General features: G+C 37.0%; 1 protein-coding gene across 4 annotated transcripts in view; it reads left to right on the top strand.

Annotated features, from left to right (window-relative positions):
* NFX1 (nuclear transcription factor, X-box binding 1) overlaps window positions 1-16,603 on the top strand; it is a 57,222-nt gene that overhangs the window by 7,094 nt on the left and 33,525 nt on the right. For all 4 annotated transcript variants that reach the window (XR_011093287.1, XM_068672869.1, XM_068672868.1 and 1 more), the window contains exons 2-8: window positions 2,718-3,764; window positions 6,635-6,796; window positions 8,242-8,319; window positions 10,556-10,661; window positions 13,326-13,397; window positions 15,254-15,393; window positions 16,450-16,549. Coding sequence is in view for 3 of the 4 variants with exons in the window: in XM_068672869.1 (XP_068528970.1) it covers window positions 2,718-3,764; window positions 6,635-6,796; window positions 8,242-8,319; window positions 10,556-10,661; window positions 13,326-13,397; window positions 15,254-15,393; window positions 16,450-16,549 (1,705 nt within the window). In the remaining variant the exon portion in view is untranslated. The remainder of the gene's footprint in view (window positions 1-2,717; window positions 3,765-6,634; window positions 6,797-8,241; window positions 8,320-10,555; window positions 10,662-13,325; window positions 13,398-15,253; window positions 15,394-16,449; window positions 16,550-16,603) is intronic.

Here is a 16,603-nt window from a genome sequence, read left to right as displayed (position 1 = left end):
TCCTGGGAGCTAGTGTATAAACAAAGCATGTAATAACCAGTGATTGCCTGACTGACTGCTAAATTTTGAGCTGGATGCCTCAGGATTATTATTAAAACACCTTCTTTAATGGCTCTTCATTCAATGTAACGTGCTGAGAATATGAAACTTCTTTGATTATTTTATAGAAATACAGGCTAGAATCTAGCTGTAGGTGTTTCTTTTCTCTTGGGAGATTTATGTATTTACATTTAACTGTCAGAGGAAATCTGAGCCATGGTTAGCCACTGTTTATTGTATTTTTGTATGTGTTCTGCTGTTTCTTGTCTTGGCAGACAGTAATCAATTGAGTTAGTAGAATTTACCATTTCTCTGGATTATTTTTTTTACAATGTAAAAGCTGTCAGTAAGAATAGGAATCCTATTCATGGATGATTTTTTTTAAAAAAGTCTTAATTAATAATATTACTGAGGTGTTTTATATCTGGTTTATGGTTTTCCATCTGTTTCTTCAAATTTGCATGTCATTTGGAAGGTGCTTTCAAAAAGCACCCACACAGTGAAGGCGTGTTTGCTAATGTTCAGAGGGAAGGAAGCTCTTGTGTCTCAGTTTTGGACCTGTTGCCTCTTGTCCTTTCACTGTGCACCACTAAAAAGAGCCTGGCTCTGTCCCTGTTATACCCCTCTCCCCTTCAGGGACTTACATACTTGGATAAGATCCCTCCTGAACCTCCTTATCTCTAGGCTGAACAGTCCCAACTCTCTTAGCCTTCCTTCAGAGGAGAGATGCTCCAGACTGTTCATCATTTTCATGGCCCATTGTTGGACTCACTCAGGTATGCTGGTGTATCTCTGTTACTGAGGAGCCCAGAACTGGGTGCAGTACTCCAGGTGTGGCCTCATCAGTGCTTCGTAGAGAGGAAGGATCACCTCTGTTGACCTGCTGGCAGTATTTTCATTTCATTTTTCATTTCTGTTGCAGCCCAGAATACCGTTAGCCTTCTTAGCCACAAGGGCACATTGCTGACTCACATACAAATTGGTGTCCACTAGTCCCCCAGGTCCCTTTCTGCAAAGCTTCTTTCTAGGTGGATGACCCCAAAATGGGCCTTGGGTGGTTCTTCCCCAGGTGCAGAACTTTGAACTTCCCGTTGTTGAACTTCATGAGGTTCCTGCCAGCCCATTTCTCCAGCTTGTCAATGTCCCCTGGATGGCAGCATGACCCCCTGGTGAATCAGCCACTCCTACCAGTTTTGTGTCATCTACAAACTTGCTGGGGGTATGCTCTGCCCCATCATCCAGGTCATTAATGAAGATGTTAAAAACAGCTGGAGCCAGTAATGGCCCCTGAGGTATACTGCTAGTTACGGTCCTCCAACTAGACTTTGTGACACTGGTCACCACGCTGTGGGCCTGTCCATTCACCCAGTTTTCAGCCCACTTCACTGTCTGTTCATCTATCCCAAACATCAACAGCTTGTCTGTAAGGATCTTATGGGGGGACAGTGTCAAAGGCCTTACTGCAGTCCAGGTAGACAGTAGTCTGCTCTCCCCTCATCCATCTGGCCATCAGAGAAGCTTGTCAGGTTGATCAAGCATGACTTCCTCTTGGTGACTTCATGGTGACCTCATGATTTTCTTGTCCTTCATGTGCCTGGAAATTCCACAATCAGCTGTTCCTTCCCCAGAACTGAGGTGAGGTTTACTGCCCTGTAGCTCTCTGTGCCTTCCTCCTTAGAGGTAGGAGGGACATTTGCTTTCCTCCAGTATCCAGGAACTTCTGAGTCACCAAGGATTTTTGAGTGGCCTCACAGTGATACGAGGTCCCTCAGAGCTTGTGGGTGCATCCCATCAGGGACCACAGAAGCACGTATGTCCAGTTAAGTATGCCCTGGCCTGATCTCTTTCCCCTAAGGATACATGTTCCTTGCTGCAGTCTTTCCCCTGGTCCCCAGGAGCCTGGATTCCAGAAAGCCAGTCTTTCTAGGAAAGACCAAGACAAAGAAAGCTTTCAGTACCTCAGCCTTTTCCCTGTTCTGTGTAACGACGTTCCTCTTGTTCAGCAGTGGGCCCACATTTTCCATGGTCTTCCTTTAGTCACCTCTGTGCTTACAGAAGCCCTTCTTGTCATCTTTGATGTTCTTGACCAAACTCAATTCCATTTGGACTTTAGGTTTCCAAACATCATTCCTGGATGCTCTCATGATTTCTCTGCATTTCTCCCAAGGTTACCTGTCCTTGCTTCCATCCCCTGTACGCTTCCTTTTTGTGAGTTTGGCCACTTCTGCCCAACCTCGTGCTCATTGGGATGGACCATGCTTGACCATGGAGCTGATCTTTGAGTATTAACCATCTTTCATTTGGTACCTCTTCACTCCAGGGCTTTTTTTGTTGAGAATAAGTTTCAGAATTGAGCTAGATGGGGTTTCTAACATGCACCTCTCTCATCACTTCAGTTGTAGAAATGACAGAAAGAGACATGTATCGTGCTTATACATGCATTGCTGCTCCAAGTGTTTTGTTTGTTTGTTTTTTAATCCTAGGCTTTTTTGCTGTTCCTAACTCTAGGCCATCACAGTCTTTGTCTAAAGAAGTCAAGATGCTTTATCATTCAATTTGAGTTTCTAGAAACTTATTTTTAGTAGTTATGTCTAGCTTGCAATTGATTAAACTTTTAGGCCTTTGCCTGTATGGTATTTTTTTTAAGACGTGTTTATTTTTTGTCTTTATGTTTTTAGGTGCACTGAATCTCAGTCCTGATGCCCCTGATTCCCTTTCAGGAGAAAGACAATCTACAGATGTAAACTGGGTAAATAAAGATAGGAAAGAATCTAGCAGCAATCAGAGTAGAAGTAGTTTACCATTTTCTAGTCTGTCTGAAAGAGCTACGGATTATGAAAACTCTTCCACAAAGCATTGTGGTGTTTTTAATCCTGAAAGTCAGTATGGGAATTCTCAAGACTTTCACCAGTATTTTGGTACCAGTAAAAGTTCAAAAAATCGTTACTTTCAAAGCCAGAGGTGGCACAGATCAAGAAATGATAGCACCTGTGCTAGAAATAAGGTAAGACAAAGTACTACTGATACTGTTGCAAGTGCAGGAACTTCAGATGCTGCAATGGTACATGGAAGAAGAGCACCTCCTAGAGGATATAATGACCTTCTCTCGTCAGAGAGTGATAGGGATGTACCTAATGCAGATAGCAGAGGAGCAAAGCCAAAGAAAACACACTTGATGCATGCATCTGGAAGAGGTTTCAGGGAGAAGGGAAGGCAAATACATGAGCGAGAAAAAAGAATTAACTCTAAACAGAAAGCAGAGCTGTTTGAAAATGTTCCATCTTTGGATTTGAGTCAGTCTGACTCTTCAGAGTCATCTGTTGGAAAGGCATTTTGTGAGGCACCGAATGGTAGTGGGGATGAGCAGAAAGGCTACAATTACGTAAACAAAAGATATCCCCGGAAGCCCGTGTGGAATAAACCTCCAGCGGAAAAAGAGAGTCAGAGAAGACATGATTCTCATCGTAGTAAAAATACAAAAGTAGGTAAGAAGTCTTCACATGCATATACTCCAAAAGATAAAAATGAGAGGAAGAAAGAACTCTCTGTTTGCAAAAATGATGAAAACTTGACCAGTGAGAGCAAGCATGAATTGTCTGACTCTGTCAGATGCAATGGAAGAAAGTTCCTGCTAAAGGGGGATCAGGTATCTTCCCTTCATTTCAGCTGGACCCAGTACTGGAAGAAGCAAAGCGATATACCAAAAAACAAGGAAACTCATACAGGTAAGCTTTCTAGACTGGTGTGTACTATGGTATTAAAGATATGATTTTAAATAATTTAAACTGCCTTCATACTTGATTAGCTGAAGATGTTTATTATTTCACATTAGGCCAGTATCAGTTTCCAGAGGTAGAACTAAAGGTAAACATGTGGTTTCTGGTGGGCAGATGCCCCGTAAGTTTACTAGAGAGAACATATTTTTTTAAAAAGTTTGTTTTACTACCAAACTGCAAATGATGGCCTAATCAGGCATTGTGTTAAAACATATGTTGTGGGTATTTTGAACATTTGGTATTGAGAGGGATAATTCAAAAATTGATTTTTGTGGAGGAAGTTGTTTTATGTAAAAGGAGGAAAATTCCTGGTTGAAGAATTGCATTCTGTTCCTAACTGGATTATTTTCCTTTTTTTTTTTTTTTTTCAACAGTAGTACCAAAAAGTAATTAGAAATGGAAAATGTCTCTAGATATGGAATTTGGGAGTAGAACCATGTGCAGTTGTTGGTGAAAAGCACACCCTTAACTTTTCACTGCCTGAGTGAATTTTGTAGCAACTCCTATAGTTAGGGACTTAAAATATGAAACTGAAATCTGAATTTCTTCAATGCCACAGTACTGGTTTCTGTTTCTCCAGAAACAGTTTAACCTGGATTTAACCTTATTCTTACATAACAAGAATTAGTGTACCAATCTCTTACCTTGAGTGTGCTGTTGAATTGTGTGAAGATTTTTCTTTCAGAGCTTAGAAAGTAGTAGCATAATCAGGAAGCATAAAGCAGCTCTAGTAAGAAGCTTTGTTCCCTTGCGAGATGCTTAGGGATCAAGAGCTTCCTTGATCCATTCTAGCTTTAAAATGCCCAGGAACCTGAAATTTGATGTTCTACTTGAATCATAAAATTAAAGATAGTCAATTTTTCTCCAAATATTGTCCTTAAGTGAAGATCATCATATGCAATAACCAGAAAAAGAGGTAGTGATCTTTTACAGGGAACTTAAGGATCTTTCCTCTGCCACATTGGCAGCGCTTCTTTTTCATGCTTCAGCTGGGACCTGTATTGGAAACACTATCTGCCACTATTTTCATGGAGACTGAATCTTTTTAACTGTTAGGGGACGACCATCCTTTCTGAGAGCAATATATCTTTAGTCTCCTGGAGAAGAGTAAGGAAATAAATTTTTGGCATGGTTGTTTTCTTGTCAGCAGGTAAAATTCATAGGGTACTGGAAGCAGAAATGACTGTTAATTCTGAATCTTGTGGTGCTTGATGCAGGATGGCTAGAAGTGATGCTCAGAAGTGCTTGTCCCATATTAAGGAGGGCAAATACTGTGAACACTTTGTGCTGCATCCCACGGGGTCCATCCATCCCCCAGGAGCAAACTGCTCTAGCACGGGTCCCCCACGGGTGGGCGGCAGCTCCCCCCAGGCCCTCTGCTCCTGCGTGGGCTCCTCTCTGTGGGAGATAGCTCCGGCCCAGAGTCTGCTCTAGTGGGGTCCTCCACAGGCCACAGCCTCCTTCAGGTCAGCCCCACCTGCTCCACTGTGGTTTTCTCAGTGGGCTGCAGTGTGGAAACCTTCTCTGCCCTGGTACACCATGGGCTCTGCAGGAGGACAGCCTGATCCAACCACCATGCTCCTCACCACAGGCTGCAGGGGAATTTCTGCTGCAGCACCTGGAGCGCCTCCTCCCTCTCCTTCTTCACTGACTTTGGTGTCTGCAAGGCTGTTTCTCACTCCTCTCTCTCCCAGCTGGTGTTGAGCAGAATTTTTTTTTCCTTTCTTAAATAATACTCTCACAGAGGTGTAAACAGCATTACTTATTGGCACATCTCTGTGCAGCAGCAGGTCCCGTTGGAGCTGGCTGAAATTGGCCCTTATTTAACATGGGGCAGTTTCTGCATTCTTTTCATAGAGGCCATCCCTGCACCCCCATGGTACCCAAACGGTGCCACGTAATCCCAACACACACTTGCAACTTTCCAGACATCTATAGTCATCCTCTCAAAGTCGTTTGTGGTACAGAACATTTTGAATTAGTAGTCATTTTTCTTTTGTCATTTGCTATGGGTTCTGACTTCCCTTGTAAAAACTATGTGAAAGCTATGTAATTAAGAGATTTTAAAATTCTGTGGTCAAATAGTATTTATGAGATGTATTTGATATCTTCGACTTGGTGGGAGAGTTAATCCGGCAGAACTGAAGTTATGTGGTGCCTTTGTTATGTTTGTGCATCTAACTCTGTTTTCAGGCTCTGTTTCATCTTTCATTTAGAATTCTTGCTTTATTTTCAAGATCCTTTTTCAAATTCTTTCATTTGGCTCAAAAGGACCTATGTTTTGGCTATTGTTTCTCAGTAATTCCACTCCTAAAACAATTTATGAGGGTCTGGTTTATATAATGCAGGTACAGCACTGTTATTATTTGTTTTGTAGTCTTCCAGAAATAATAATGGGAATGAAATTTAATTTTGAATCAGACTCCTACAGTTGATAAGCTTCAAGGTTTTTGTTGTAAACTTTATATGATACATATGTAAATGATATATATGTAAACTTTTATGATTTCATATAAAATGTAGTGTAAAAACCTCAATCTTGCAGGTGAAGAACTATTAACTCTTTTGTAAGATCACAATGATTGTTGTTTGTCAACAGAAATTATTGTTGGCACTTTTATGCAAATCTCATACTCCGTTTTCCTGCTCTGAAACTAGAGAAATGTGTACCAAGTATTTTCCAGGGGCAAGCTAATAATACAATTTTCAGAGCCGCGCAGTAAAAAGTTCTGTTAAAATTTACATAAAATCTTGGAATTTAATTTATTTTTTATTAACTAGCTGATGTTTTACATGTAAGTAATATATTTTATGTGCAGGGTCCTTGATTGAGCAGCTGACCACAGAGAAGTACGAGTGTATGGTATGTTGTGAGGTAGTCCGGATAGTAGCCCCTGTGTGGAGCTGCCAAAATTGTTACCATGTGTTCCACCTGAATTGCATTAAGAAATGGGCAAGATCACCGGCTTCTCAAGCAGAAGGTAGATATTTTCTCTCATATGTACATTTTCTCTCAAATATATGTAATAGTAAACATTTTTGTTTTCTGTGTTGGAAAACTACTTCTGAATGGTGTCTAATTTAAGGTAACTAGTAAGCATAAAAATATATGAAGTCAGAAATGTGTTTTTCAGGGTTCTTTGGATACTTCATATAATCCTCTTAACTGTTTCGATCCTTTCCAGTATTGTGGCTAAAACTGATTTCTGTGTTTAGAACGTAAATACAAGATTGTTCAATGAAATCATTGCATCAAGATGCAAAGCTCTGTCTGCATTTTTACACACCAGGAAATCTCATGTTCTGTCATCTGTGTTTGACTTAGAAGTCCAACAGAAGCACTACTCCAAGCATTAGTTGTCTGCTTTTAAAAAGGATTGAAAGAAATTGCATTGTTAATGTAATGGCTAAGTATGCTGTACAAAATAATACTATAGGGAATCCCTTAGGGGTTAGTATACTGGCTTTGGGAGCAGCCACATAAGGTGCTTACAAGTTTACAGCACTCAAATAAATCTTGGTAAGGAAGTGGAAGTTGGTCTTGAGCATGAACGTGAGCATGTATTCATAAATCATCTGAACTGATTGGTTAAGAGAAACAGCGAGGCCTGATTGGCTTATATTAATATAACCAATTTGTGTCCAATAGTGCTTTCACAAATGTCATCACAGGACATGGTTTAGTGCCGGTATTCATTTTGTCATGTTGATGATTGATGATCTTGAAGATCTTTTCCAACCTAATTGATTATTTGTTCCTAGCCAGATAGGTACGAATGTTGTCTTCCTTACACTGAAGACATTCCATTGCTACCAACCAACACCTTCCTGAAAAAAGAAGCAAGAAAACTATTATTTAATAAAATACCAAGTTAAAGAATAGACTCCATATTAATAGCTAGGTGTAGTCACCATTTAAATAAAATATATCATTCTCATATAGAGCACTAATTTATTCAGGGCGTGAAGTGATATGTAACTGGTCTTCTGCAATACGTGTAAACTTACAACATGAGACAACGATGAAAAGAAAGTTTAGGTGTTGCTTAAGTCTGTGGGTAGTTTTATTTTTCTTGCCCATTTCCCTCATTTTAACACTTTTTTTCTCAAATCTTCAGATATGCTGAAGACTGTCAATATTCTGTGAAGTAGATTGTTGTCTTACAACAGGGAACATGACAACAGAAGTCCAACTTAAAAAAAAAAAATGTTCTTGCTTCTATATAAAGTATGAGTCTGTCAGGTCAGATGAAGTACCACTGCTGTGTTTATGTTGATACTGTAAAAACTTAGCTTTTTTTAACCTGCTTTATCACCACTTACTCTCATATTGTTTCCTGTTGTTTTCCTGTACCTATTCTAGGCTCACCAATTAGCTCCTTTTATTACTTCAACTCACTTTTATCTTTAATTTTTTTATCCACAGATGGTAATAGTGGTTGGAGATGTCCAGCTTGTCAGAATGCTTCTACACAAGTTCCTAGAACTTACACTTGTTTCTGTGGTGAGTTTCTTGATGGCTTTTGCAAAGAAAAACGGTTCTGTTGTTTTGATTCTTTTTTTTTTTTTTTTGAATTCTGTTTTGTTGCACCTTTGCCTATGTCCTTGAAATTTAACCTTGTTTAAAACTATTGATTTTGGAAGGCTGCCGCACAGAAAATCACACCCCTGTGTATTGCTTAAAACATCAAAACAAATCATAATTTATATATGTTATCATATAGTTATATAAAAACACTTACTAGAATTGGGCTTCTATCCTAAAAGCTTTCCTTCTGTAGGAGGATTGAAATAACCTGTATCTTATGTCTGCTTTTGTGGCCATGATGCACCAAAATAATATATAACTCAAGCATACAACTGATGTTACTGTAAGAAAACAAGAGTGGCTGTATAAAAGTAGCAGTTTTGTTACTTATGTTTATCAGGGACACATATGGGTTAAATAGAAAAGAGTATTAGGACTATTCAGACTTCATGTAGATACATGTTTAATGAAAAAGGTAGGTGAAATTGAGTGCAATATCCACTAAGCCATAGGTGTATGACAAGAAGTGAGAAATAAATGATGTTACTTAATTGCAGGCATGCAGATAAATTGTTTGGGATTTACACTTCGGAAATTTGTGTTGATTTCATGTAGCTTTCCCTTCCTTCAGTAAATGTGGCACTAGAAATTTTCACCGCTCTTCCTACCAAATAGCTTATTTTGGAATATAGACAGTCAATGAACTTATCTTACAGAAACTAAATTTACACTGTAATAGGTAACAATTTTACCCGAGATTCTCTTTATCTAAATGGTTCAATGAGTCAATTAAGAACAATGCAATTTCAGGTAAGACATATAGAGTTCTTGTTGCGACAGTCATTTGAAATGTGTAAAGGGTTAATAACTCAGGTAGAATGACTGTTTTGATTCCAGATGAAAGTTTTACTTTCAAGACAGGTCATCCATCTGTTAATAAGAAAGATTCTGCCTAGGCTAAGTTGATTTGTTACATAATTTTGGAAGATCTTTGGTATGAACTTCAGGTTGTCCACAGGGTCAATATTAGTGGAGCACTATGTTGGAACATAAACATTTAATCTGTAGATAATTTTACATTGATGACAGATAAGGCATTTGGACTTAACAGCTACTTATTATGCAAGTCTGCCTTGTATTTGTTGCAGAATACTAAATTTCTGTTGAGAGTGGTCAAGCCTTGTGGTTTTTCATTAGCGGTGGTGGTTTTTATTTTTTTCCCCTCTCTATTGCATGGAGGAAATTCCTGGCTTATTTTTCTTTAGAATCTTCAAATTTTCAGGATTTTCCTGGTGAATAAAGGCCATCCATGCTGTGTGTTCATGCTTTTCTAACTTGCTACTTACAATATAGGTGTACTAAAAGTCATGTCACTAAAAAATACATTTTCTTGGTGTCCTTAATTGTTGCAGCTCTAATTTGTAATGCTAGTTCAGTTGCTTCTCTTGCAGACAGCCAAATTAGATTTGCCTTTGTGATGAAATGTGGTAATTAACTTTAACCAGGACAATCATCTCATGCTCTTAGAGCTACAAGAGTTGTTAAGAATACGTCAGTTCAGTTAAAATGTAGTTTCAGTGCTTACCTGAAAGCCTCATATATTCCATGAGTGTAACCTAAAGGATTTATCACTTTTTGTTCGAGACTTCCTACTGCATTCATGAAAATGTCAACATTTAAGTTTTATGCAGAATCTGCTTCTTTTTAGGGAAGTCACTTTTATAATTTGTACAGTCATTTCATGCTGCCCCCATTCTCCATCTCTGTACCTGCTAGATCTTACGTATTGGGAATGGTATCTTATTTTTCTGTGTTGAGGCAGCAAGGGGGATGCACCTTTTAATTTTCTTACCTACTATACAGTCTGATCAACTAAAGGGACCTTTTCACTTTCTTGTGTTTTGTTAGTTTAGTTTGATGTCAAGTAACAACTACCCAAGTGCCTGCTGAGAGCATAGAAGGAAAGAATCTTCTGGAGCTTGATATTCCTGTGGAATTTACTTTTAAAGATGTTAAGTATATATCTGCAATGAGATTAAAAAAAAAAAAAGAAAAAAAAACAAAAACCATGAAACATGTTGTTTTGCTTTTCAAATAAGATTACTCAGTATTGAAAATAGAAATTTTTCTTTTTGATCTAATATTTCTCCCAAATTGAATATTATACTCAAGTCAATACACATGTTTGTGACTTTGACCTTTTTTTTTTTAGGTAAGGTACACAATCCCGAATGGAATAGAAATGAAATTCCACATAGCTGTGGGGAGCTTTGTGGAAAGAAGAGACAGACTTTGGACTGCCCACATCTTTGTAACATGTAAGTAAATGTCATGTGACAATTGAACTTCAGAAAACTTCTGAAGACTGTATTTGAATTCTTTTTGACTGTAGGTCTACAGGTGTATCTGGTATATAGCTCAACTGAAGCTTGAAAGAAATAGAGGCTATTTGTGGTAGTGTAAAGTGAATTCATATCAGAGGATGTACAGGAGGTCAGATGCAACAGTTGTATCAACATTTCAATCCTATTGTAGGAGCTGAACCAGCTGCGTAACTTGGTTTCAAGAACTTTAGTGGAAGTCAAGAAAGTAGTGAATAAAAGTAATTTAAATGTGTCTCCACCAGAGATTTTTAGGTGCCTCTTTTCCTGTAATGGAACATGTATATCTTAATCTAAATAGTAGTGGTTCTTGATTTGACTAAAGGTCCACTTACTTCTATTCTTTGTTTTTCTTTTTTTTTTTTTTTTTTTGGCTTGTAAACTGTTGAGGTTTAGAAGGCATTATATGTAATGCTTTTATCCGTTTGTTCAAACCACCAGCCTAATGAAACAAAATCCTTATGGAGATCGCAATCAGTATATGTAACTTGGATTGTTTTTATTAGCATTTATTTGTATAACTCCCTGAAGAGAGGCAAAGACCAATTTTATTTTCAGTTTTGGATGTTTTCCTTAGGTCTTCTTTAGCAGTGTGGATGTAATATCGTATCCACAAGATTAACAGCACTAGGCCAGCTATTTCAATATACAACTGTTTGCTAGTCAGAAAAACTGTTTTTCTTAGCGTATCTGTCTTCATCTGACATACATGAAGACAAGTCTGTAATGACAGACTTATCAACAGCTTTGAGAGCATTTGAAAAAGATCTCACAAAGACAGTAACTGCAACTTTCCCTCTATTCTCTGTACTGTTTTAAGCCTAGATGTTTGGTTTTCCTTTGTAGGTCTTTGGTGCTGTAGTCTTCACAACAGTTGCAGAAAGTTTTTTGGAGCTGTATTGTCAAATCTAATACTTTTACTGTCAGGCAGATCTAAGATTAATTTTTCTTATGTCTATCTGCATCTATCATCACAGCCTTTATGGTATGCCATTTCTCTAGAATAGCATATAACTGCAATAGCTTGTGAAAGAAATCATGCGTGCTGAAGACAGAATCAAGGTTCAGCAAAAATAAGAGTATGAATGCACTGAACAGAACTTAATACTGAGGTCTTTGGTATCTGTTTTTTCTTTTTATTTTGTAACAGAGTTGTTTGTGTTTTTGGCTCTGTCCCTTAAAACACACTAAAACTCTGAGGTGTCATCAGTCTTTATCATGTAAAGAAAATTTTCTGCAATTTCTCTGTGTGCCTGTGTAAAAGGATTAAATGAGTTTTGAGTGTCTCTTAATCTTAAGTATTGGTTAAGTAAGTTCTGTGGTCTGTAGGTTCTTCATAAACTTAATACCAGAACTACTTGTTAGAGAAGTAGTGTGTGAGCGCATACATCTACAGGGATCCATAAAGAATACTTATTTTTAAAGTCAGAAGTTTGGTTTCAAAAGACTGGTTGTGGCATTACTAGAATTCTGTTTGTAATAATAAAATGACACAGTCTCATTTAAAACAACTCAGAAATGCACATTAGCAAAACTTGTAGACATGGAAATTAACTGTGTGGTACTTTCCTGACAGTAGGTCAGAAGGAGGCTCGCTATAAAGCTGCAGTCTCTTATTACAGATAAGAATAAAGATGGATCACTGTTGATGAACTTCTGATATGACTCAATTATATTGCTCTTGGTTATGACAAGAGATGTACTGTTTTGTCCTTGCATAGTGACTGTACTTGGGGAATTTGGTAATTGTGTTGTAATTGGATAGGCTGCTGATGTTTTTTCAGTGTTTTTGCTTGGCTTGTTTTGTTTCTTTTTTGTTTTGGGGTGTTTTTTTTTTGTTTGTTTTAAGATAGGACATGTGGACTGGCCAGTTCTGATTTATGAGAACTGCTCTGGATGCAAGTTGCTGTATTCCCAAAAGAAGGGGACTGGAAGCTGGCTAGGGAAGAACACAGACAAATTAGCTAAGTTTAATTTTACAAACCTAGGCTTGTCTGTGCCTTACAGAGCCCTTAAATGTGTAGGGGGACCATACAATGTTCCTTGACGTAGGAGGGGAGATCTGCTATTCAAGTAGAGGACTGGCATTTGTGATACACAGGAAATTGCAGTTGCTGATTAGAAAGAAAACTGAGACAGACTTGCTGCAACCACCAAGGAAAAGAAGAAACTTCATAGAAAAGTTTTGGTCTTTAATTGTTGGTCAGTGAAGAAAGAAAACGCGTTAATGGTTTGGGCATGTAATGTTTGAGGAATGAACACAGTTGAATTGATGCATGCCTGTAACTGAAGGGTAAAATGCTAAATATATAAGTAGCAACGTTACTATTAATTTGACAGGAATATGAAACTTTTCCTTCAACATCATTGTCTTAAAGTGTTTGAGACTTTTACAATTGTAGCCATCTCGATTATTTTTACATGAGTTAAAGTGCGTGAATGTTCTGCAGGAGTAAAGGCTTCATATATGATGTTTTCAGAATGTACTGCTCCATAAAAAAAATCTATATTTTTAGGTCATTGTGGTTTATTTCTGTAGGAGTGTCATGGAGTTTGAGTTAATTGTGCAATTCTGTTTGCTTTTTATGACTTATTTTTAAGCCTGTGCCATCCAGGACCTTGTCCTTCATGCCCAGCCTTTGTGACAAAAACATGCGAATGTGGACAAACAAGGTAGAAAATTTTTGTTCTGTAAACAAAGCTTATGTAATAATAGTTTATTAAAAGTTTATATAATGCTTTTTCTGTATTATAGTCTATTTAAAGTTTATATAGTTTCTTCTGAGCTTTAGCTTTTATTTATTTGTTAAAATCAGTTGGAGAAGTTTATATTTAAAAAAAAAAAGCTATTTTTCATTTTAAGAAAAAAATGTTGGGACATGGAGCAGAGTTGTCCAAGCAGTCTGAGTTGATGTGATTTTTTTTTTTCAGTCACATTCTAGTATTTATTTTCTTTTGTAGGAGACCCAGTGAAAGAATTAGGAAAAAGTTCACACCTTTTCTGTCCAAATTGAATGTAACTTTGATTTATTCCATTCCAGAGATAATTTCAAATATAATTTCAAATACAGTTCTGAGAAGCTGTACCACTAACAAGAGGGTAGTCTGTAGTATATTCCAGTCCTGAAGACTGTCTTTTCCTTTCATGTTTGATGCATGTAATATCGTTGTCAACAGCAAGAATGTACTGCCCATACTTTATGATGGTTCATGTTCAATTGTTCTGAGACATAGTTATAGCTCCCATAACTGATTCTGTGTAATTAAACATTTGCCTGTGCTCATTTCAAGAATAAAGACAAAAACCTATTTCAGTGAGCATTCTTAGTCCACGAGTGTTTTACAGACTTCTACAATTATTTCTGAAAGTTTGAATGTAATATTAAATCACCTTAATTATTTAAAAGAAGGTGCAGCTGTTTCTGTCGAAGTATTTGCAGCTGAAAGCACTTTATATTCAGTGGAAATGGATTAATTATAGGTTACCGAATTTAATTTATATGATAAGATTACTTCTTTTTATTCTTGATATTCCTTGCAATTAACATTTTAACAGATGAAACAACCTTGAACATTATTTTTCCCAAGTGCCACCAGATTGCAGTTTTCTTATAATACTGCATTTAACATTTAAAACTTGGTTCTAAATAGATTTTGTCATATGTACTGTATCAGCATCCAAGATGCGTGGCACCTCAGACTTCAAGATGTCTACATGAAATAGCAACTTAAAAACATTTTGCAGTAATTGTTTAAGATAAGTTTGCTAGCAGGCCAGAATATAAAACAGTGTATGTTTATTCCCCCCCCCAACACACACGCTTTTTTTTTTTTTTTTTTTTTTTTTTTAATTTCAGCTCTGCTTATTTTATTTTTGACATATGCACATGAAGACATTAATGCTATTAAGACATTGGATTTGATCTCTTTGGTATTACTTTTTTTTTTTTTTTTAAAACTTCCCTTTCTGGAGAAGCCTGACAATGTCTTTTGGTCATATGTGATATGTGATTAATCCAAGAAGACTCAAGTGGGTAAAGTCAGTTGTTGTAACTGTATCGAGACCGAGAAATTTTTAAGCTTTAGAGCCATAATATTTTACAATAAAATGCAATTTATGCTGATAACCTTTGCAAGCATCCTATAAAAAAAAAAAAAAAGAATTGATAAAATGTATTAATGTAAGAGAAGGAACGTAGGGGGTTGTTGTACTTTTTCTTGACTAAGTGACTGCAATCAATGTGAGATAAATTCAGGCCACACTGGGGGTAGGACAGGAGATACTATTGTTCTTTAATTGCAAGAAGTGTTTCGACAGACTGCTGACTCACTATTAAGGTCCATATCACTGTATTCATTGTGCTCAGTGGACTTTTATGCTATCAGGAAGATGGGGTAATATTTCCTAACAGTTCTTTAAGTTATGTGCCTTTTCAAAGGCTTTGTTATTTTACTGAAACAGCATTTTGCTTTTTTAATAAATGTTGTATAGTTTTAAGGTGGCTAACTGACTGTGGTATTCTTTGCAGTCATTCAGTTCGCTGTGGCCAATCAACAAAAATTCATTGTTCTAATGTATGTGGAAATACTTTAAACTGTGGTAAGCACAGCTGTACCCAGGTGTGCCATGCAGGAAAATGTGCGCCTTGCCAGCTAACAGTACAGCAAGGTAAGTAACAGAATGCCTTATGCATATCCACTCATGATATGCATACTAAGAAAACAAGAGGAGGGAAAAAACAGTTCCAAGAGGCAAGTGATTTACTTAAAAAATAAAAATATATATATTGGTAAAATATTTAAAATTTGGAAAAGTTATCAGGATTGCTGTTTAGTTAACTAGGAATATAGACATGATTAGAAGAATTTTGAACTAGAAGAATGACGGTTAGCATGCTGGAGCACTCTCTCTATGAGGATGGGTGGAACTAGATTCTGTTAGATTTAGAAGTGTTAGGAGAGACTAAAGCATTTCAAGAGTTGATAGAGGAGGTAATCAAAATGAGAGCTAGGCTGTGCATGGTAGGAGGATGAGGCAGTGGGCTAAAATGAAATGTTGTAACTGGTTATAAAGATTTTTTTTTCTTGAAAACTTGGATTTTTTTTGAGACTCAACTGGGTAAAACTGAGTAATGTGATGTAATCACTGACTCAGCTTTAAGTAAGACCTTGGATTGTCTGACCTCTGAGGGCCCGTTCAACCTGAATGAATTATCCTATGATTCTACTTAATCTTGTGATATAATTCCAAGATTTAATAGTACATGAAAAAGAATAGAAAGAATTATAATACATTTCAACAAGCTACTGGTGTTTTGATCTCAAATGGCAATTAAATTGTCCAAGTATATCTGCCAGTATACAAAAGCAAATAAAAACTTTTGAGCAGTTTATGTATAAAATTGTAATTTAATTTTCTTGACATTTAAGGTAATACTGAACTTGGTACATATATGTGTACTGCTTTAATAAATAAGCTTTTTGTGCAAATAGAGCTTTCCCTTCAGCTTTTTTTCTCCTTTTCAAAACAAATAACAGAGGAATTCCATCCTCTCTAGGACTGAGAAATCTCTGTTGCTGAGTTAAATCTAAAGAAGAGCAACTTCATTGTACTTCTAAAAACTGACTGATAAGTTTCCCAGATTTTCCTTTTTTGTATATGTTGTACTGTTGTTTTGTCACTGATACTTTATGTTGTTTTCTGTGGAATATTTCTTTCTTTTAGTGTGTTACTGTGGAAGCAACTTTAAAGAAGTATTGTGTGGGACAAAGGAAGAATTCTCTGATGGATTTGGGAGTTTCTCATGCCAGAATACATGTGGCAAGTAAGGTCACTGTAATTTAGGCTTTTGAAAAGAAAGAAGGTCATTTTACTCACA

Source organism: Anas acuta, chromosome 2 (genome assembly GCF_963932015.1).
Source record: "Anas acuta chromosome 2, bAnaAcu1.1, whole genome shotgun sequence".
Lineage (NCBI taxonomy): Eukaryota > Metazoa > Chordata > Aves > Anseriformes > Anatidae > Anas > Anas acuta.
The sequence above is the reverse complement of the archived record's forward strand: the minus strand, read 5'-3'. Positions and strand labels throughout refer to the sequence as shown.